Raw genomic sequence first — 22,315 nt, forward strand, 5'->3', positions numbered from 1 at the left:
TTCCTGTTGGCAAGGAATTCGTTGCTTTTGAATAAGAATCTCTCAGATACTTCTGCATCATGGAATATGCTGTAAAAGTAAATTTGTGAACATTTGCTGTGTTTTCAGCCCTCTGAAAACACTGAATGTACCCCTCTGATAGTAAAAGTACATTTTGTACTGAAATACAAATCTGCATGTTTCCAAAAATATTGTAATGGGTGCTTCTGATGACTGAGCTTTAATAATGGAGTATAAGTCTGGGGTTTGTTATTACGTTGACTATGTAACTGTAGCTATCTCTTCAAATTTCCTTTAGCAGACAGCTCCTACAGTAGTTTAAACATCTCTTTATCTTGGACTAGCTCCACGTGAGAGTTTTGTTTATCCTTGTGCTCTGTTATATCCAACTGGAATTAAAACCCAAACTTATATAATAGTGTAAGATTTTTTTGGTAAGTAATTTCAAATTCAGATTGTGGGCCACAATTTGCTATGAGGACACTGCTTCACAGATAGTCTTCTCAGGAGTGATGAACACTCAGCTGTTAACTTGAAGCATTCCTGGCAGCAAGGAAATCTTTTCTACTTAAACCTCACTCTGACCTGTTAGAATAGTTGGGGAAGTCACAGTTAGCATGGAAAATCAGAAATATAGTTGTAGATGAATTGTAAAAAGAAGATAAATAAAACAATGGAAGTACACTTTACATGTTCCATTTTTTAACTATGGTAGAAGGATGTATAGAATGCTGTCTTGAATAGTAATTTAGACTTACGTAGCAATGAAAAAGCAAAAGGAGATAGAAAAGATAAAGATAAAACAAAATAAATTTGAAAGTAAAATGAATTACCCAAATTTGGGATTGAACAGTTTTTGAACTAGATTCTTAAAAAGTCTAGGTGGATGGGAAGAGTGTTCTTACATGATTATGTAGCAGATCCGAAAGAAGTTACAGGAAGAGATCTGTAAAGACCTCTTATTATTTTTTTGAACTTAATTCTGGTGGATTTACTGCTATGGAACCACTGCGGTATTCCTGTTGTTGGATATATAGCTCTCTTCTTGCTGTCCAGACCACACACAGTTTCATGTAATTTACTCTGCTTTTTTCTTTTTTTTTTCTCTATATCTTACAAGAAGAAAGTGTGGATCTTCCACCAAAATTCCATGCAAAACAATTTTCTACTTTAATTGAGATTCTTACAAGCAACTTCAGTTGACGTAAATACTGATTACAGAGGGAATTATAACCTCTCAGAAGCAGGATGTATATGATTTTGGTTTTGCCTTGGCAAGATTCCTTGCAGGCTAAATTTTGCACTTCTCTTCTTGGAAAAGGCCTAAAATTCAGCCCCTTCTTGTCCCATCAAAGCAAACTGTTTTGCATAGCTGTTTGGATATTATACAAATATGTTCAATTATCCCATAACGTTCATACACTTTTCTGTCTTAGTGATTTGTGTCTGCAGTAGTCTTAACTCAGCCTTGTTTCTGAGTGCATGCTGGAAATCCTGCCCTGTTCTGTATTTTCACAGGAGATGGTGAGCTCTATACTTTTGGAGAACCTGAGAATGGGAAACTGGGATTATTGCCTGAACAGCTGAAGAACAATAGAGTCCCACAGCCTGTACTGGGAATTATGGAAAAGGTTAATAAGGTTGCTTGTGGTGGAGAACACACGGTGGTGCTGACAGGTATGCCATTCAACTGACTTTTTTACAGCCCTGTAATGTAATCAGTAAACTTTGTAAAGAATTTACATCCCACTAAAATGTAAGATGCTGTAGTGATCCTAACTGGAAGACCATTTTACATCAAGGAGGTAGAAATCCATGTAACAGTTAACCTAAGTGCAGACGTGTGCCCTGCTGTGCTGTGCGCATAGTTAGACGTTCAGGCCTGTGCTGCACACATCCCCTTGGTGCAGGGTAAACTTTGCCAGCCGATTGTAACAGAGGAGCTTACGGGCAGCTCCTGCTTGGTGCCAGTGGTTACACCACCTGCGTGTCCTTGCCTTTATCTAAAACTTCAGCAGCAAGTTCTCATGTGAATGTCCTTTGTATTTGATAGTATAAATGATGAATAGAGTTGTTTTGCTTGTACAAAAATCCTGTAAGAGCTCAAATGACCAGAACAGAGTAGCCTTCTGTGGATGGGATCTGCATAACCTGTGCCTGGCTGGAGGCCTGTTCAGTTCCACACAGCTCAGGATTCCCAGCATCTGAAGGGACGTAAGATTATTGATACCATCTTCTTTTTCTTTATAGTGTTACCTCCAATAAATAGCATTTTAAGAGATACTTTACAGAGTCTGAGTGCCTTGCTTACTGGGATTGTAACAAGCCAGCGCCTCCTAGCGCAACACAGATGATCAATGTTTTTTTCTTCCAGAGCTTGAAAGTGGTATTGGTGGGAGTGTGTGTGAATTTTAGAGGAAATCTTCCATTCTATTGTAAACTTAAATGACCTTCGATATTTAGGAAGTCACTTTTCGAGCAGCTGTCTGTTAATGGTGATAGAGATGCACAATCTACTGGATGCCTAAATGGATTAAATATCTCTTTCATGATACAGAATTTGCCTGTAACTTTAAGCAGAATCTTTCACATACGTATAAAACTTGTACAGATAGAGTCATTCAACATACCATACAAGTTATAAAAATCAGCAAATACCACTGTCATATATTAGCTCACAGTGCTGTATGTGTAGTACTTGGAAGATGAAATATCATCTATATTACTGTACTATTAAGTAGTTGTGTCCCAATGGTAAATTAGCTTTTCAACAATATATGTGCAAAGCATTGCTAGCTATTTATTTCCACAAGTTCTATCCTGAACTACAGTAGCATAGAAAGTTTGACTTTGCCCACAGATTATTTGAAAAATATTAGCTTTGGCTTGTAATGAATTCCACAGCTGTATAATATACCTGTAATTAATCTCCTACCAAAATTGAAAAGCTATAAAAACAGGTAGGATGTATAGGTATCAGTCCTTAAATCTGTATTTTGAAAATGCTAAAGTCATCTCTTGTCAATCTAGTGGAGCGCCTTCGAAGTTATGTAACCAAAATTTCTAAAATATAAACTGAAAATCTCACTGAGCGGTATTGTAAGTAATATGTTGTGGTATGGTACTGCAAGCAACTGGAGAGAAGCAAGGTGGAAGTGATGTGCTGGGAAAGGTTATGTGTAATGATGAGTCAAGCTGCAAGATTCTGGGTAGATTGAAACTTCTTTGGGAAAACTATGAAGAGGAAGTAACAGTAGCCAATTCAGGAAATAATGCCAACATTTGTCTACATCTCAATGCCTTTGTCTCTTCTTCCATCAACATACAGCCTTACCCTGGCAGTATTCTATGTCATAAAATAAATGTCTTTACATGAAATCAGATTATCATTATTAGGGAAAAAATTATCATAAATTTAGGGCCAGCAAATGTATCAATCGTAGCATTATTTTACTGGTTATAAAGTGAAGTTCTGCAGAAAGAATTTGATTATCATTATTGATTATTTTTTTTACCATAAATTTGAAGCCAACCAATAGATATTTTGTTTTAATGATATTTCATGCGATAAAATTTCATTAAAAGGGATGACTGTTACAGAGATTTAGTAGGAAGATGACAACATCATTATAGTGAAATCTGTACAAGAGCTGGAACAGAGGCAAAATACAAATGCCAAAAAACCAAATATGGTGAGGAAAACACCGTAGTAGGTCAGTGTCTTAGTATGTAAGATTTACTTGCCTACGGAAATAGATTTTGTAGTTGAAGGCAAGTAAGAAATTCAGTGTTGGCTTAGCTGCGGTTGATGATCAAAGTGTTGAGTGCCAGAAGATCCAGTTGAGTAAAGAGAAAAGAAAAACAATATCTTCCAATAAAATGCATTTTCCTAAACATTAAAAGTTGTTGTGATAAGAATGAAAGGTCAGAGAGATGTTTTGTAATGTGATTCAGCTATTGTTGAATAGGCTACAGCTATGAACTTCTGCCTAAGACACTTTGAACCAAAGAGCAGAGGATAATGGAAGTACTGTCTCAAGTGAAAGATACTTTGACAGGAGTGTTGACATACATAAATTTTTCTGACTTAAGACAAAATTTGGTGAAAAAATTGGGAAAAGAGATAATTGGACACTGTAATCATTTTAAAAGTGAGTGTAGCATACATGCATTATAGGCTTTGCCTCAGAAACTTGACTTGAAATCAGTACTGAAGTATATATTGCATCTTGAGATCATAGAATCGTTATGGTTGGAAAAGATCTCCAAGATCATCAAGTCCCACTGTCAGCCCAGCACCACTATGCCTACTGAACCATGTCCTGAAGTGCCACGTCTACAAGTTTTTTTAACACCTCCAGGGATGGTGATTCCACCACTTCCCTGGGCAGCCTGTTCCAATGCTTGACCACTCTTTCAGTAAATAAATTTTTCCTAATATCCAATCTAAACCTCCTCTGGTGCAACTTGAATCGATTTCCTCTCACCCTATTGCTAGTTGTTTGAGGGAAGAGATCAACACCTGCCGCCCTACAACCTCCTTTCAGGTAGTTGTAGAGAGCAATGAGGTCTCCCCTCAGCCTCCTCTTCTCTAGACTAAACAGTCCCCGTTCCCTCAGCTGCTCCTCATAAGGCTTGCTCTGCAGACCCCTCACCAGCTTTGTTGCCCTTCTCTGGACACACTCCAGCAACTCAATGTCCTTCTTGTACTGAAGGGCCTGAAGATGAAGTGGCGTGACCACAAATTGAGAATTCTGATGAGGGACATAGCTTTAAAGAGGAGTAGAAACATTTATACCTCTTTTAAGCTTGTTTTCCTAAATTAAGAAAGTAGTACAATTTTGAAGAAATTCTGAATTTTATGTATCCTCTTCCATAAAAATGTGTGCTGCTTGAATTTAGTAACACAATATATACTGATGTGGTTTTCATCTTTTCAGGGTCTTTCTAGTTTTTCAGAGTGTGGCATTTCAGTCTTGAAAAATAAGAAGTGAGTGTCTGACTGTTGTATATTCCTCTGTTTCATCTATCTCCTTTAACACAGGAATAGGATACGAGGAAATGTCATATGGAGAAACTGTTGCAAATCTTGGCTCATTTCTTTTCATCAGTTCTACTTAGGGTTTATCAAATTATAAGAAAGCATAATCCAGTTATCTTACTGAGTATGAGGCAAGTTTCTTCCTGACTCTCGTACATAATTAGTCCGTTCCAAAGGACTTCATTTGATTTGTTTTTTATGAGTGTCTTATCTATTCTACTGGCAATTTTGTATGGTAAGAACTACTGTTATCTGGGTTATTAAATCAAACTATTGTTTGAAATCTCTCCAGCGTATTTCAATGTAAGTGCTAGAAAGTTTATATTCAAATAATTATTTTTTTTTCTCTGAAACTCCAAAATGGGAAACTCTTTTTTTTTTTCCCAGAGAACAAAAAAATTAACTGTTGAGAGCAATGATTAGGAAAAAAACCTTTTAAAAATACAAGGTTTTAGAAATGTTGAATATGATATTGGAAAGCATCTTCTTCCAAGTCTTATTGTTACCTCTGCCTTTAATATTTGCAGTTGTTCTAGAGAATAAACAGAATTGCAGTTAAAAATTCTATCATGCAAAAGCATGATAGCTCACTGTAGCAGCAGAAACCTATTCATTTCATGACAGTCTATCAGCCAGTTCAAGAAGATCATATCCTCATCCCAGATGACTTCTCCCAGAGACTAAAAAAAAATGCATCTGCTACCCACAATGCTTGCAAATGCTTCCTACTGAAAATGAAAGCTGTTGGCATCATCACTTTCAAACAAAAAAATACAAGAGGGAAGCAATAAAGCTTTTAAAAAAGTAGAATAACAATAACTTGTGTATCTAGAAATTGGAGAAGAAACAGATGATTGGGAGTGGCCTTAATATCTTCTATTTTTTTAGATTATGACTGATCTTCTGGGAATAATCCTCTCTATAAAAGACTATATTACCTCCTTTTATTCTCTGAAGGGAGGGAGAGATACCTCTTCAAAGGAAAAAAGGAAGCAGTCCTTTGAGAATAGATTGTTCGACATAACAATATAGCACATTACTGCGTCAGTATGTAGAATGTTGGATTTTCATCTTCTATCTCAAGATCCTTAAAAAGAAAAGAAAGATACCCTTTTGACAGAGAATGAAAAGGATTAAAAAGCTCTACCTTTTCTTGACAGAACTGACTGTTCAAATTGTATAGGATTATCTAGATTTTTCAAACCATTCTTAAGTCTCTATGCCATTTATACTGAAATCCCCAAATCCAATTACTAGCTCTTGTAAAACTGAGTATTGTGTCAACAGCTGATTTTTACAGCAACATTTAACAGCATAACCTGTTTAAAAACACAGCTATAGTAAAAGTGAATAGCCCATTGGCATAAAAGTAGTAGTGATAATAATAATAATAATAATGGGAATGATTTCAAGGGAAATGAATCTATGTGGAGAGATATAAGCATACCTGTCTGTTTCTGGTTTTCTTCTGTGGATTTTTAACTTTGTCTATAGTCTTAAATACATAGGAAGGAATGCATGAATCATAAAAACACTCTTGGAGCTTCCTCAGTTCTTTCAGCAAATAGCATGTGTTAAAAAAAATCTGAAAGCTATGTAGATTTTTGCTTAGGACTATTTTATTTATAGTGACAAGTCATGGAGATTAAAGAACTATTTTGTACTCCAGAAGATGCTCGCAAAGGTGGAAGATACACAGTCAAAGAGAAATATCCCCATTCTTCCCAAAAAAAGAAAATGTATGAAGTAAAGGAGAAGCAGTCCCAGCACTCAAAGTGAGGCCATTGGCTTCTGTGCAAGCTCTGAAACCATTTCTCTTCATCCTTCAAGGGGCCTTCTCCTGGGCTGCTGCTGTGGAGGCAGCAGTTCCTTCCTCGAGGCCAAGACAGAACTTGTGTTCAGTTTCTTCCAGGTGCTGTTAGTATGGCTGAGCCTTCCTGGTGATTCACTGGCGCACCGGAGGCAGTGCTGCTTCCCTTGTGCTGCTGTGGCCAGTGTGTCTTTCCTCTCCCCTTGTGCCACTCTGGTGCTGCCTTGACCATTCCACAGGAGACTATATCAGCAAAACCCCCCAAAACCTGCCTTACTGAGCTGAGCTGGCTCACCACACAGCCAGGTGGACACTAGAGAGACCGTCAAGTGGGGCTGAAGAGAGAATGGGGGAGCAAGATCTGCTGTTTTTCTGGCAGCATGTTTCATTTGTCTCGTCCAACCGTATCCTTACTGGGACTGAGGACAGTAAGAAAGCGACAATGGGGCTGTATCTGCTTTTGGATTCATGCTGTCAGCAAATTCTTTTTCAAATTCAAGCTCAGAATGGTGAAATTCACTGCTGTAATTTTATCACTAAGTCTGTGAGGTTGCTTTGCCAGAGACTTCTCTTTCCATGTATTTATAAAGATAAATTGGAGGAAATACCTCATTTCTGCTAAATGAGATTATTGCTGAGGCTTGGCCTCACTTCTCTACCAGAGCGGTGAATCATTTAAGAAAAGTGCAAGGTTTTTGTCTTCCTATGCTTTGATAATTGAACTAACAGGTGACTTTTAGGAGGAGCAAAATTCAAGTGCCCCTGATCTATAGGAGCAGTAGAAAAAAATCATTCTTCTTATAAGGGCACTCTAACCTGTTTTTGTTTTGGCCCATTCTCCTCATTGTCACTAGAAACTAGGAAAATAAAATAATTTCCTGTACTTTTAAAGTTATTGTTTAAGAACATCTCCCTCTAAACACAAATGCCTTTAGAAGTGTAACTTATTTTAAGAAAAAGGCATTGCATGTTTTAAGCTAGAATGACTTGACATAAGGAAAAAAATATTTTACAATGAGGGTGGTGGAACACTGGCACAGGTTGCCCAGAGAGGTGGTGGATGCCCCATCCCTGGAAACATTTCAGGCCAGCTCGGACAGGGCTCTGAGCAACCTGATCTGGTTGGAGATGTCCCGGCTTCTTGCAGGGGGGGTGGACTAGAGGACTTTTAAAGGCTCCTTCCAACACAAACCATTCTGTGATTCTGTTAATATGAAAAAACTCCAACTCCACTCAAAATAATTATGTTAATCAGGTAAAGCCATATAGTTTGAAAACGACAAGATTTGCTAGCTTCCAAAGAAATATTAAGACAAAAGCAGTACTTTCAAACAGAATTTATGGAATAAGCCATTTACTAAATGAGAAAACCATTTGCTAAAATGATGATGAGACTTGCTTCGCATAGAGAAAGCTCCTGTCTTTCAGGAGTAGTTTCTTTATTCTTATACAGAAAGTCTGAATGTTACAGAAAATTTCTTATATCTTTTACTTTTTTTTAAGATCCTGAGGAGGTATTCCTTCTTGCACGGAAATTTCCAGCAGAGGGAGCTTTACCATTACCTTTAGAAAAAAAACCCAAACAACTGCTTTACTGAATATTTTTCGTCTACCATCTGAAAAAGTGTGAGACCATTGTGGTTTTTTTATGGTGTGAATTAATGACATCTTAATATGGAACAATTTAAAAGTGGCAGAAAGGGCAGGACCTTTCCTAGAAAGAACATTTCCATACATAGTGTTACAGTATTTCATCGTGCTTCCTCTGTAAACGGAAAGTTGGATGTAAGTTGGTAACTGTACTATGGTAGTAATATGGAATCTGATCTGTTCTCTGCTTTCTTTTTCCCTGATCATAGTGAAGCATTAGTTTGGGGGAATGGTAACGTAATTTGGTTTTAATATTTCTCTTGTTTGTTACTGATCTGAGAATTTGGCCTTACAGTATAAACTACTTTTATGCACTGAAACTTACTTTGCTATTCCAGTGACCTTGTTTCCTTGACACAAAGAAGTGCTCAAATAGCAAAGATTGTCCATTGGTTGTCACTCCACACATTCAGCTGTGGATACCCCTTCCTCTCTTGCTTTCGAAGGGGGTGAGATTTTTGACCTGATGGCATCTGTGCAGCAGGAGCAGGAGTGCTCTGCACCACGTTCATAACAATGATGTAACAACATATTGCTCCCGAGTCTCTATGGGAGAGATGACATAGAGCATTTTTTGTCCTTCTCAAATCTTTCACAGGTTTTCATAACATTTTTTCAACTATTAATTAGTACTCCTCTGCCTTTTCCTTTGTTGCCTACATGCAGAAGAAAAAAGGGCAGGGAATAAAATTCCAGGAAAACTTTTCCTTTTCCCCAAAAAAAAACTTAATCTTTGAATTTCCCTTCTCAAGTATGATCTCATCAAGATTTCCAAACTTCACAGTCTTCTCCTGCTGTGATGGAGCGCCAGGGATGGACACACCAAGAATCTTTATTGCTTTGGAGAAGCTCTCATTCTTTTTCCTGGCACAGACAATCCATTAAGTGGACAAAATATAAATGTGGAAAGATGATTATTCTGTCACAACATAACACAATTATAATGTTCTCCGTATTTATTGCAGGGCTGATTTGGTAGCTGAACAGAATAATAAAACTTGTTGTGTTATTGTTCCAGTCTCTTCTTACATACAAATTAGTATTGGTTTAAAGAGGTTTAAAGAGTCTATTAAATTTAGGGTCGTACAGTGTACATGCAGGTAACCAGAAAATAAAATGAGACTATTCTACTTGAAAATGCACATATCTGTTAACACTGTGGTCTTGAATCAACTGCAGTACGTAAACTCCCATAAAGTTTTTGTTAGCTGATATTTTGTGTAGATGTGATCAGTGGATTATTTTGCAGTTATGTTAGAAAATATTTTGCATATTGAGCCTTACAAAATTTTTCTGTATGTATTTTAGAGCTTCTTTGCCTGCTTTTTAGTTAGTTTTATTTTGTTCTTAATTGATAAATATAATTGATTAGTTGGTATGTTTTTAAATTGATAAAACATTGATTTTTTTGATGCTGATGTCATTTGACTTTCACTTGGCTAATGGAAGGCAGATTATAATGTCTATATTGCATATTTGTTGTTAACTTTACCTGTACATTTTCAGAGACAGATGTATATACTTTTGGACTTGGACAATATGGGCAGCTGGGACATGGTACTTTTATTTTTGAAACTTCAGTACCAAAGTCTGTGAAACACTTGAGGAGGCATAAAATATGTAACATTACATGTGGAGAAAATCATACTGCTGTAATTGCAGGTATGTGAGTGAAAAATTCTGAAATGCACTTCCAGTGACTCTCTGTTATACTGTAAAAGCTTTCTTTATAAAATGCGCAGTAGAAGATGACGTATGCAGACTTACTAGTTCTAAAGGTTAAGTGAGCTGGTGAGAAATCAAATTTTATATTAGGAATTTCTGATTCACAGCCATGCCATGCGTAGCTCTGTACATGTTATCTCCTGGGGAATTGTAACCTTGCTAACAAGTATTCTGGTTTAGAAGCTTTTGTTTTGCTATACAATTTCAATGTTAGTGTTTTGTTGTCGGCTTTTTTTTTTTTTTTTTCAAAATTGTCTAGGCTAACTCTAATCTCTGACAGTACTTTGTCTGAAAATGTATTTTTGAATCATATTCATTTGTTGAAAATCTGAAAATAATTGTTCAGGTTTTGCTTTTGGAAGATAAATATTCCTTACTTGCATGGCTTGTTACTTTATTTGTAATGGTTTTGTCCTGAATCTCTGTTATTAATAACATCTTTTTTTTTTTTTTTTATGTATACAGAGAATGGCCTCATGTTTACTTTTGGAGATGGGCGACATGGCAAGTTAGGACTTGGAGAAGAGAATTTTACAAATCAATTTGATCCCACTCTCTGCTATAATTTTTTGAGGTTTACAGTCCTTTTGGTAAAACTTTTGTTCATGCTTCTCAGACACCAATATATTTATATTTTTATTAAACACATTATTAATGAGAGTTGAAATTTCATTATAGAATTATTTTTTTTCTACACAGTTTAATTAGTAGACAATACAAATTGAAAGAAAAAGAAAATTATGTTTCACACTGGTCATTTAGTTTAGAATGTACTTGTTTTGGACTACACATATAGACTGCTTTTTAGGTTTTTTTTCAGTAGTGTTGTGCTACAGTGTTTTGGTCTATAGAATTGGTAGTAAACTATAAAATTAAATATTTGTTGCTCTTAGATTGTTGGCAGTAGAGGTGAAACAAATATTTGTTCTGAAAACACCAGTGACATATTTTTAATTTTAACAAATATTTGTACATGGGATATTTATTAAGTCCTAAGAAAATTTGAGGAGTTGCTTTTTTGAATACAAACAGGGTAAGAAAGGAGAAATACTCTTTTATTTTAAGGGTATTGTTTTCATCTATTTCCTGAGGTGTTTAAGAAATAAGTATCACAGAATTGCCAGCATGAAAAATGCAAACATGCCTCAGGATTGAGCAGAATTTGAGACAAAAGTCTGTGGCTCACTTCTCTTTGTTTACTGAACTTAGCATTTAAGGAAGTTTTATCAGAAGTGATAAGGGATTTAGGCTTTTTAGAAAGTGAAACCTCTGATGTTTACGTGATTATACTTCGTATATTGGAGGGTGTAGGACTTTGCATTACATTTTGTGGATTTTGTGATAAAATATGTAGGTGTCTATCACTGAAGTTATCAGTATTGCTCACATTTGACTTGCACCAAAATAATTATGCCCAGTTCCTTCAAAATCAGTGGAAATACCTTTGCTTTCTTCTGTATCAATAATTTGATAGACCTATCTTGTGTTCGGTTTAATACAAATATGTTATATTTAAGTAAGAAGAAATTAACGTAGATCATTAGTCATTAATAATTGTAATGATGTACTTTTATCTTGCTAACATCATTAGGACCTAAATTTGAAGCAATGTAACATCTCTTACTTTTATTCTGGTTTTCTTATAATCTAACTCCCTAGAGATGATTGTAAGAGAATGAGATCTTTGTATTGATTCTTGCAAATGAAATAAGCAGACTTCTTTTGGTGCTGTAGGTTGCTTGTGGTGGCTGTCACATGCTAGTTTTTGCTGCTCCAAGACCTAAAGGATCTGAAGAAGTACTCTTAGAAGCTTTGTGTGAGAGCCATTTGACTGCTACTATCTCTAAAAATAGTGGAGACTCACTACTAACAAACACGTTACAACTAACATCAGCACGAATGCGACGTCGAGAGAGGGTAAATTCAGAGCTGTTTACAGTTGCCATACTTGTTTTATGAAACAAAATCACTTTTTAACTAAAATCATGATGTATACCCAGCAGATAAATATATCTCCTTAAAATACATATTTAATTTTAATGAACAGAAAGAAGAATGAGCATCTACCTGGTCCCAGAATGGACGCAGGTAAAACATAGGTATTGGTCAGATTTTACTTGTTTATTTCTATGAAAAAGACTCAACTTGGTTTTGTATTTTTTGGTACTCTAAAAGGTACAGCCTATTCCTTTGCGTTTTTAAAAATGTCTTAGAAATATTTTTAAAGAAGAACAAGAACCTAACTCTTTTTGGTGTTCCCTCTGAGTCCTTGAATAGATTAAACAAATTCATAGCTTATAAAATATCAAAGGGGAAAGTTTCACAATCAGCTTTAAGTGACCCTGAGATGCTGTAGCTACTTAAAATAGTAGTTTCTCCTTTATCTGCACTACACATTCCATGTGATTGCTTTAGCAGCACAATGAGTTGGATCATTTGACTTACCTATTTGAGAACCAACTCTACCACAAAAAGACATTTATTTTGTAAAACTATATTGATGCTGTGGATTAAGTAACTCAGTGTTACTTGAGAAACTAGTATTTTCATTTTAAATAAAAATAAAAATTCTTTTTATCCTTTGTCTATATTTTAAGACTGCTTGAGTTTATTGTGTAGAAATGACCTAAAATATCCCAGTGTCTCTCTCCACCTTTTATAAATATTTAAAATAGTCAAGAAATTTTGTTTATGCTTTGCATACAAAGTTACAACATTGTATCATCAACTAAAGGAAAACACCACTGTTAAATATGAGAGGTTGCTTACATTTTATTCTTCTGCTCTTACTTTCAATAATTTTTTTAATCTTCTAAAGGAAAAGTCACCAGAACAGTTTATTCGAATGGCAAGAACTCTGCCTCCACTGGGAAAAAGCTTCTTAAAATCTTCATTGCCTGTGACTAGCAACACTAGCCCACTCTGTTTTTCTGCAACAACTCTTCCTAAAGCTGAACGTATGAAGGACAGAGACCATGAAAAAGGTGAGGTGTCACCACATTTGTTGCTTTTTTTTCTGAGAATTACGCAGTTTGTCTCTCATCATGCATAAACAAATAGTCAGTTTGAGCATGAAAGAAGGTTTAAATTCAGTCTTACCTCAAGAGGGTCTGGCAGAATACAGACATGAAAGTTGAGAAATGCATACAAGAAGCTGCCTCACACTTGGTTCATGTTTGGTAAACATGCTTAAAGATTTAGAGGGGGGCTGAATGAAAGAAAAACAGCTCCTGAATTGTACCTGAGGTTCCTCAAGCCTGTAGAAATATGACTTCACAAAAATAATGTAATATTACTAACCACTTTTTCCATTTTAATGAAAAAAAAACCACAGAAAAAAAATGGGTTAGGAACACTCATAAAGACACAGAAAGGCCTACAAGAGATCTTGGATAAGAAAAGAGGTCTAGTAATTCTTATAGAAGCTTTCTTCTTCACTTGGAAATGCAAAAGTACTCTTCATCCTCTGTTATCTAAGATAATAAAGATTTGCAATACTCTAGCTGTTGCAAAAGCCTGGATAACAATGATACTGATACAGCGCTGGACTTTTGCAGATTCTCTAGAGCAGTTCTGGATTTTGTCTAGGTTGCTGGGCATGTGTGATTTCCTGGGAAGAGCAATGCTTAAGGGTGCAGAATGCAGTGCTTCTGTGTAAAAGTTAGCTCAGATTTATTGGAGAGTCAAATCCAATTTCCAAGCAATTAATTCAGTTAGAACTAAGATGATTATTTATAAAGCTGCCAGCATGTCCATTAGCATTTCTGGTTCCGGGAAAGCAATGCAGTGAAATTTAAAATGCCTTTAGAGTCTTCTGAGGCCTAAAACCTCAGATTTTGTGCCATATTAAATTGCTCATATACCTGAGGAACTTGAGGTGAACCTGAAAATTTCATAGGTACATTTTTATGATGCTGCATTGGAGTTAAATTCACTGACTCTCCATCCATTACACAGATAATGTGTAATGTAGATAATATGACTGCAGCTAATGTGGCCTAATTGGTACAGTATTATTGAAGAGATTATCTAAAGCTTTGTCCCATGTAATATTTATGCTTTGAAAGCCTGCAAAAATGGTCAGGGGTCTACAGTGCACTGAGACTAGATTGCTGAGCCACCTTTTATGTTAATACTGACAAAAAGGAGGTGGAAGTGTTTCTGCTATGTCTTAGGCTGGGGGAATGAGGAATCTCAGGACTTCAGTCCTATGTCAGTGATAATCTTTATGTTACAGAGTGGAACATTCTGTTTGCTGTATATTGCTTCTTCCTATGGTATTTGTTTACTTCCCCCTGTTTTACCTTAAAGAAAAGAATCATCAAAAAGATAAACCTGATGAAGGCTCTTCAGAAGATTCAGATAGTGAAAATAATGACAGAAACCTTGGAGATACAACTGACGTCCTAAATATGGTAATGTATTCCACTAATGAATTTGTGATTCAATAGTTTTTATGCAGGGGAAGAACAAAGCAGCTAAATAATGTTTCAAGTTCTAGTACAGAACTCCTGACTAGCCCGGAATATCATATGTGGCATCAGGAAGTACTGACAAAGTGTTAAATGGGTGTGCATTTCATGTCATGATTATCTAACGCTAAAGTTTGTTTTCAGTTTCCAAGTAATGTTGTAATATGAGATTGAAGCAGGCCAAGTAGGGCAGCCCCTCCCCATGCTTTAGCTCTGGATATCAGAAAAAAAAGGAGAAGGACTCTGGATACCACATGGTGATCTCTATCTCTGACCTTCCTCATCTTCATGATTTCCAAGAGGGAGAACTGCAGGAAATGAAGCAGAGAGCTGTCTTTTCCTGTTCCTACAAGAGCTTTTGTAGTACAGGTGGATCATATTAAAAGGAAGACCAAAATGCAGACATTTTAATTATTTGGTGATCCCCAAGCATATTCCTACCTATTTGTTGTATTTAAAAATATGTCACTTGTGCACCTTTACAAAACATTTTGTTCTCTCAGCAGATAGGGCATGTCCTGGCTTTAACGCAGTGCATGAGAAAGCATGTTGGGTTTTGTCTTTTTTTTAACTTCAATGGAATGGAAACAAATGAGCAACTCACTGCGGACTCAGCTCAGGATACGTTGTCAGTTGTGCTGGAGGGACTGCACATTTTACAGGAATTATTACTTGTTTGTACTTAACAGTACTTAGTAATTTAACAGTCTGTGGATACCATTTATTTATTTCACAGTAATAAAATTTTATTTTCATTTACAAGAAAAAAAATATTTTCAGATATGATGCACGAGGTGGCCTTCATTAATTTACTGAGGCATTATTTTTAACATATTGCACACTTTTTGTGCGAGGCTTCCTTCTCCTTTTTCTTTTTGTACCCATTGTGAATCAATTTTAAAACAGTTATCAAAATGAAACAGTAAATTTCAAAAAAAGTCTGTCAGTCAAAATACAAAGAAAAATTATTCCTCTTCTTGAATCTGAATGAAAATAATTTGTTACAGCATCGTTGTTTCAAATTTTCTAAACTGTGGCAACATATACTTTATTGACAAGTATGACAAGAGGAAGAAAAACCTTAAATATCATATTGATTATAAAAATTCTTGGGACTCAGAAACTAGAACTGTCCGTGCTCATTGCATTGAAAAAGAACATGGTGATTGAATCATAAGCAGTTAACAAACAGCCACAGAGAACATTATCTTGTCATTTGGAGTGTATGGGAAGGGATGACCAAAATCTCACTATACTTGCCACTGAGTAGTATTTTACATTGCTTTGCCTTTTTTTTTTTTTCTTTATGTAGAAGAGATAAAGGGATTAGATTCCATTTAAAATTTCTGCTATGGAATGTTTCTTTGAACATGTTCTTTCAAGACTCTGGTATCAAACTGGATGTTAATTTGAAGGTTGTGATGTAAGGTGTTACATATATAAGGGAATAAGGTTTTATATTTGTAGCCACAACTTCATGGTGAGGAGAAGTTGGATCTAAAATGTGCTTGTGGGCTGTAAGAGAGGGCATGTAGCTTTCAGTCTCTACAGATAGTTTAGATGTTGACATCTAAGCTGGTTACCACTCTCTCTCTTTATAAGCAGTAAATGAGGAACTGGAAGAGAAATAGGCGAGTTGAGGGATTATACAGATTTGTCTAAACCTGACTATGCAATAATATTATAATATTCATGACATAATAGCTCTCTTTAGTAGAACTGGGCTTTGATGCTGCTTTCCCTGTTAGTTGTATTCATTTTTTTAATAGAGATCGTATTTTTTGCAGACACATGCAATGAAATTGAATCCCAGTGACCAGTCCTTAAAATTATCACCGCTCCAAAAACAAAAGGTACCGTAACTAATTTTATATATATATACTTATACTGATGTTTAAAAGATCTGAATTCTTTTATTATCCTTGTACTTATTGTTTTATTTCGAGTTTTTAAAAAGCTGGACAAATTCTATAGGCCTCCTTGTGCTAGTTTTCTGAATATCCACAAGGTAAAATTCTAAGAAGCTGACTGAAGTCAGAGAGATTTTGTGCAGGCACATAGAATTCCTCATATCCAGCATAGTCTGAGATAAGAGTATATAATACTTTACCAGTTTAAGGATCAAGAGACTATCAAATAGACTTCATAACTTAAGCTGATAACATACATTTCTACTGGTTTGTTGCAATTAAAATATTTCAATTTACTTTGGGGACACAATGTAAGTAAAGATTTTCTTTACAGACATTCACCATAGAGTATATTTAAAAGAGCAATAATACTGATTTTAATTATGAAATAAAAATACTTTTGTATTTTCTTTCTATTTCACTACTAAAGTGATCCCAGCATTTCAGCATTTTGGTATATTTAATTATAATTTTATTTTATATTTAAAAAATTATTCTGCAGAATTTTAAAAATAAGTGTAAAATTTAAAATGGGAACACAACAGATTTTCAAACTTATTAGAAAGAGTGTAACAATGAGTGTATGAGATGATTTCCCAAGGGGAAAGGTAGAGGAAGATGTAAGAGAACTGAAGTTCTTTCCTTCCGTTCACACAGCCCCACGCATTGCATGTGCTCTAGCTTATGGGACATGATACTGGCTGCACAGTTCTTAATGCATGTACTCTGAGAGCTTGGATAGTGAAAAAGGCATCATAGTACATTTACCATCAATATAATTTTACATTCTTCTAATATGTACATTTGTTAATTCCCTTCATGTTAAATACTCTACCTTTTATGCTATCTTTTAGTCTTAGTTTCTTTTCTTGTTCAGATGTTTTTGTAACCTTTTTATTTTGCTGTCATTTATCCTTAATGCTTTCCTTCTTTCTTTTTAATTTTCTGCTTCTCATGTGGAATAGAAGAACAATAAAAATGTGAAACTGAAAAGAGATGGTAAGGGTGGGCTGAAAAACAATGATTGTAATTTCATGAAGGAGGGCTCAAAATTAGACTCTGGCTATTTACAGAAGCAGTCTTCACTTTCAGAGTCACCAGGACAAGATTTAGAAAAAAGTAGTGCCTTTGTAGGGAAGCCTGCTGCCCCCAAAAATACAATGAAATGTAAATCTGAGCATGCACAAAGTGTTAGTACTGTGAAAAGTGGTGTTCAACAAATTACTAGGGAAAAATGCAGATTAGTGAAAAGGGAAAAAGAATATGTGGAAAATCCCAAATTTGTCAGAGAGGATGTAACTTACAATCTTCCCACTGAAAAACAAATTCTGACTGAAAAAAAAAAATCTTCCAATAAAAAGTCAAAAGATGTTAAATCTAAGCAATCCCTTAAAATAGAGGTACTTCCTTCTGCATCCAGGGATTGGCCTCAGACTGATTCATTAATTGTACAAAAATGCAATCCTGTTAAAAAGCAAGGAAGTAAAGAAGCAATAGAAAATCAAAACAAAATGAAGGATGTTGTTGAAAAATCTGACAAATGTGAAAGAATATGTGTCAGAGGAGAAGAACATAGTGAAGATCAGAGAGGGTTTAAAAAAAAGGATCCATTTTTGAAACAAATAGCTGTAACTATGTCATCATCTTCTACTGAGGAAAGTAGTAATGATCTTACAAAATACGTACTTAAGAGTAGGAAAAAAGAAGATGACTATTACGAACGCAGAGAGGTCCAGAAGGCAATTAAAACAGTAGAAAAAGTGAAAGATTTTGACTTAGAAAAAGAAGACAGTGAGGTTGAGGAGATGCAAGCTACAAATAATGAGAAAGAATATGTAGAAGAGACTGATATAAAAAGCCTGAATGAGGAAGAAACAAACTCTGAAGCTAAATCTGATGAAGACAGCCAGTTAGAAATTAAGAATGAGGAGGAATCTAATCAAGAGCAGGAGAGTGAAGGTGGTGAAAAGGATGAAAGTGAAAAAGAAAAACTAGATGAAACAGTTGACAGTGAAGATGAACTAGAGGGGGAAGAAGAGAGTGAGGTTAAAAAAGATAGAGATGAAATTTCAGTAGAAAGAGATGAAGACGAAGAGGAAAAAGATAGTGAAGAAAATGAAAGAGAGGAATCACAGGCTGAAAGAGACAGTGAGAAGGAGAGTGCAGAAGAGACTGAAGAGATTAATCAGGAAAAAGGCAAAGAGCAAGGAGATGAGGAAGGCCTGTTGATAGAGGAAGAAGGAATGCTAAGCGAGGGAGAAAAAGAGAGTATGGAGGAGGAGTATGCAAAAGAGCAAAATGCTGAAAAAGAAAAGGAGGAACAGCTTAAAAGTGAGGAAAGATCTGAGAGTGAGGAAGGAGGTGAAGACAGAGAGGAAGAAAATGAGGTAGAGGCAGAAGAGGAAGGGGAAGATGAAGAGGAAAATGAAGATGAAAACAAAGAAAGAGAGAACAAAAAAGACAAAGAGGGTGAAGAGGAGGAGTTAGAAGAATCATTGACAGGGAGGGAAGAAGAAGAGGTATCCAAAGAAGAACAGGAAGAGGAAGATCCAAATAGAAGGACTAATGAGGTAGGGGAGAATGAAGTGGAAGGAGAAGAAGGGGAGGGTGAAGTGGAAGAGGAAAGAGAAGATGAGGAGGAGGAAGAGGAAGGAGCAGAAGCAGAAGGGGAGGAGGAAGAAGAAGATGAAAACAAGGAAGAAGAGGAGTGGGAAAATGAAGAAGGGGAAGGAGAAGAAGAAGAAGATGATGAAGAAGAGGGAGAAGGGATAGAAGATGAGGGAGTAGGGGATGAAGAAGATGAGGGAGAAGAGGGAGTTGAAGAAGAGGGAGAAGAGGGAGTTGAAGAAGAAGAGGGAGAAGAGGGAGTTGAAGAAGAAGAGAGAGAAGAGGGAGTGGAAGGAGAAGAGGGAGAAGAGGGAGTGGAAGGAGAAGAGGGAGAAGAGGGAGTGGAAGAAGAAGAAGGAGAAGAGGGAGTGGAAGGAGAAGAGGGAGAAGAGGGAGTGGAAGAAGAAGAGGGAGAGGACGAAAAAGAAGAAGAGGGAGAGGAGGGAGAAAAGGAGGGGGGAGGGGAGGAAGAAGAAGAGGACGAGAGGGAAGAAAAAGGGGAAGAGGGAGAGGAGGAACAAGAAGGTGAAGAGGGAGAGGAGGAACAAGAAGGTGAAGAGGGAGAGGAGGAACAAGAAGGGGAAGAGGGAGAGGGGGAAGAAGGAGAAGAGGAGGAAGGGGATGTGGGAGAGGACGAACAAGAGGATGAGGGAGAGGAGGAAGAAGAAGAGGAAGAGGAAAAAGCAAAAAGTAAAAGAAAAAATTATAGTAATAAGCTTCCACAAAAAAAAAGCAAAACCAGGAAGCCAGAGAAGACAGAAAGTACTGCTTTACCAAACAGCTCTAAACAAAAATTGAAGTCTAAACGGTGCGTAGCAAATGGTTTACATAATTCACAACAATTTTGGAACAATGTGCTACCTCATTATTTAACACTAAAATAGCATAGACTACTGGGGATACATTCAGGAAACTTTGAAACCATGGCAGATTGATTTTTATTACTTAAAATAATTGTAATGTAGTCAAAATATATTATTATACATATACTTTTAGTGCCAATTTCTTGAAAAAGACAGAATAAAATTTTTAGATTTGGGAAGCTTTTATGAGAGAAATCATAAATAGTTGACACAGTCGTTTACACAACCATCTTTGTCACATATGACACAGATTTAAAAAATAATTGCTGAAGAGGCAAAATATGTTTGTCTTGTCATTAAATTATAATTTCATGCTGACACCATGAATTATACGTTGTACCAGTGCAATCTTCCTTGCCTTTGAATCAGATTTCTTAAGGTAATACATCAATATTAGTTGCAGGATAGCTTACTGGTTAATGTGCCTTATACGAAAGGAGTGTCAGTAAATTATCAAAGATACGTATTTCTAAATTTTGGTATCACTCCATATTCATTCCCTCTACTTTTTTGTTCATCTGTTGGCAAAATGTTTTGAGTACTCAGTGTAAATTAAAGAAAGGACAAGTTGCCAAATTTTTATGGGTCACTAGATGGGAGGTAAATGGAAATGCAAGCCTGGGTAGATGGTGGCCTGGGCTTTTTCAAAGGCCTTAAGGTTGACTTTGTATTTTGGTGTCAGCACACAATAATGTGCAGAAAGGCAAACACAAGTCTCAGAATCTAGCCTAGATTACATTAGTGTCAGAATGCATCTGTTTAGGGATAATTTTTTACTGTCATGTTTGGTGATTAGATATAACTAAGAATTTGAAAATATGCACCTGTAAAACATTATTTACTTGTTTATACTGTGCAATACACAAAAGATTCTATATCTGCCTACCAAAGACTACATTGCATTAATCATCCAGCTCGAAGATTCTCAAGGAGGGGAATATGTTTTGTTGCAGTCAGAAGTGTATATATGTTTTCAGGATTAGAGCCTAGGCTTCTCCTCATTGGAGGAGATTTGTGTTTTTCCCTCCTAAAAAATCACATCTGTGATCTCCAGAAAGAGGACAATGTAATAAAACAAGAATGCCAGATGGAATAGTAAAGAAAGTGACATGAAAGTCTGAATTCTTTTTGTAAAAGACAAAGTATGTTTATACTTCTGGAGTTTCCTTAAAATACACAAACAAATCTTGCAAATTATTTTTGTAAGATTCTCCATTACTGTTTCAACTATCAGTGGTCAAACTGGCAAAAGAAGCGATAGGGACTTGTCATTACAGTGTTATTACTTAAATACTATGTGAATGGGTGGTCTGAGAAATTTTTGTAAACAGATCTCAGTATTGACATTCTCTAGAAAAACAATTATTTAAATCCTATTTGAAAATGAGGACAGGAGAAGAAAGGAATCAAAATGAGTAAATGTCATTCAATAAAAATGTTAATGGAATCAATACTTATGTTGAGATTATGAAACATTTTTTATGTTGTTTTGTAAGATACTGGCATTAAACTATCTTTGACTCAATGTCTCCAGAATTTATTTTCTAAAAAGACTGTAGCAGATTAATAGTTTGCCAGTAGATTCTAGTGCAGTTCGATTCTTCCTACCTCACTCACCCCTTCCAGATGCTGCATTTGAAGGTAAGGTCACTTTCAGTCACGTCATGCCTAACTATAACAAAAAGTTAGTCCAGTGACTGTATCTTATCCCTGTGAAATTTGTTTCAAGCTTTGGGATTTTCTGGAATACATTGTCTTGACATCAGCATGTGTAAGGCTTCAGAAAAGGGTAAGTGTCTTCATATTCTCATAGAGGGGAATATTTAAATGGTTAAATGCACTTCCTAAGAAAACAGCTCCCTCTAACAACAGAGTCCTCAGTTATTTCGCAGAAGCACTGCAGAATTATTACTTCGCAGAAGCAACTGAACTACTGTGAAAATATTTACTTTTGAAATTAAGTGGAGCTAAGCTGTGTTATTTTATCTTTCATAGGAAAGATTAGGATGTTACTGTTACTAAACTTAGAGTAATATTGAAAAGTAATTTTACAGGCTTAAAACTATGTTTCTTGGATATGACATCTACTTATTTGTGATTCTAAAATTCAGCCTTGGAAGAAAACTGTGCCGTGAGAAAAAACTTATTTCTTGTGAAAACTATTTGCTCGAGAGAGGGGGAAAAAAGTGGGAGCGCTTCGAAGCAACTTATTTCCAATTCCACGTAGGAATGGCTCT

General features: G+C 35.9%; 1 protein-coding gene across 1 annotated transcript in view; it reads left to right on the forward strand.

Annotated features, from left to right (window-relative positions):
- Positions 1-20,417, forward strand: part of RPGR (retinitis pigmentosa GTPase regulator) — a 41,593-nt gene extending 21,176 nt beyond the window's left edge. The window contains exons 7-14 of the mRNA XM_086766661.1: positions 1,519-1,677; positions 10,008-10,163; positions 10,692-10,816; positions 11,961-12,143; positions 13,045-13,210; positions 14,538-14,641; positions 16,486-16,551; positions 17,574-20,417. Of these exons, the coding sequence (XP_086622787.1) occupies positions 1,519-1,677; positions 10,008-10,163; positions 10,692-10,816; positions 11,961-12,143; positions 13,045-13,210; positions 14,538-14,641; positions 16,486-16,551; positions 17,574-20,099 (3,485 nt within the window). The 3' untranslated portion in view covers positions 20,100-20,417. The remainder of the gene's footprint in view (positions 1-1,518; positions 1,678-10,007; positions 10,164-10,691; positions 10,817-11,960; positions 12,144-13,044; positions 13,211-14,537; positions 14,642-16,485; positions 16,552-17,573) is intronic.
- Positions 20,418-22,315: the final 1,898 nt, after the last annotated feature.

This window comes from Chlamydotis macqueenii, chromosome 1 (assembly GCF_036417535.1).
Source record: "Chlamydotis macqueenii isolate bChlMac1 chromosome 1, bChlMac1.mat, whole genome shotgun sequence".
Classification (NCBI taxonomy): Eukaryota; Metazoa; Chordata; class Aves; order Otidiformes; family Otididae; genus Chlamydotis; species Chlamydotis macqueenii.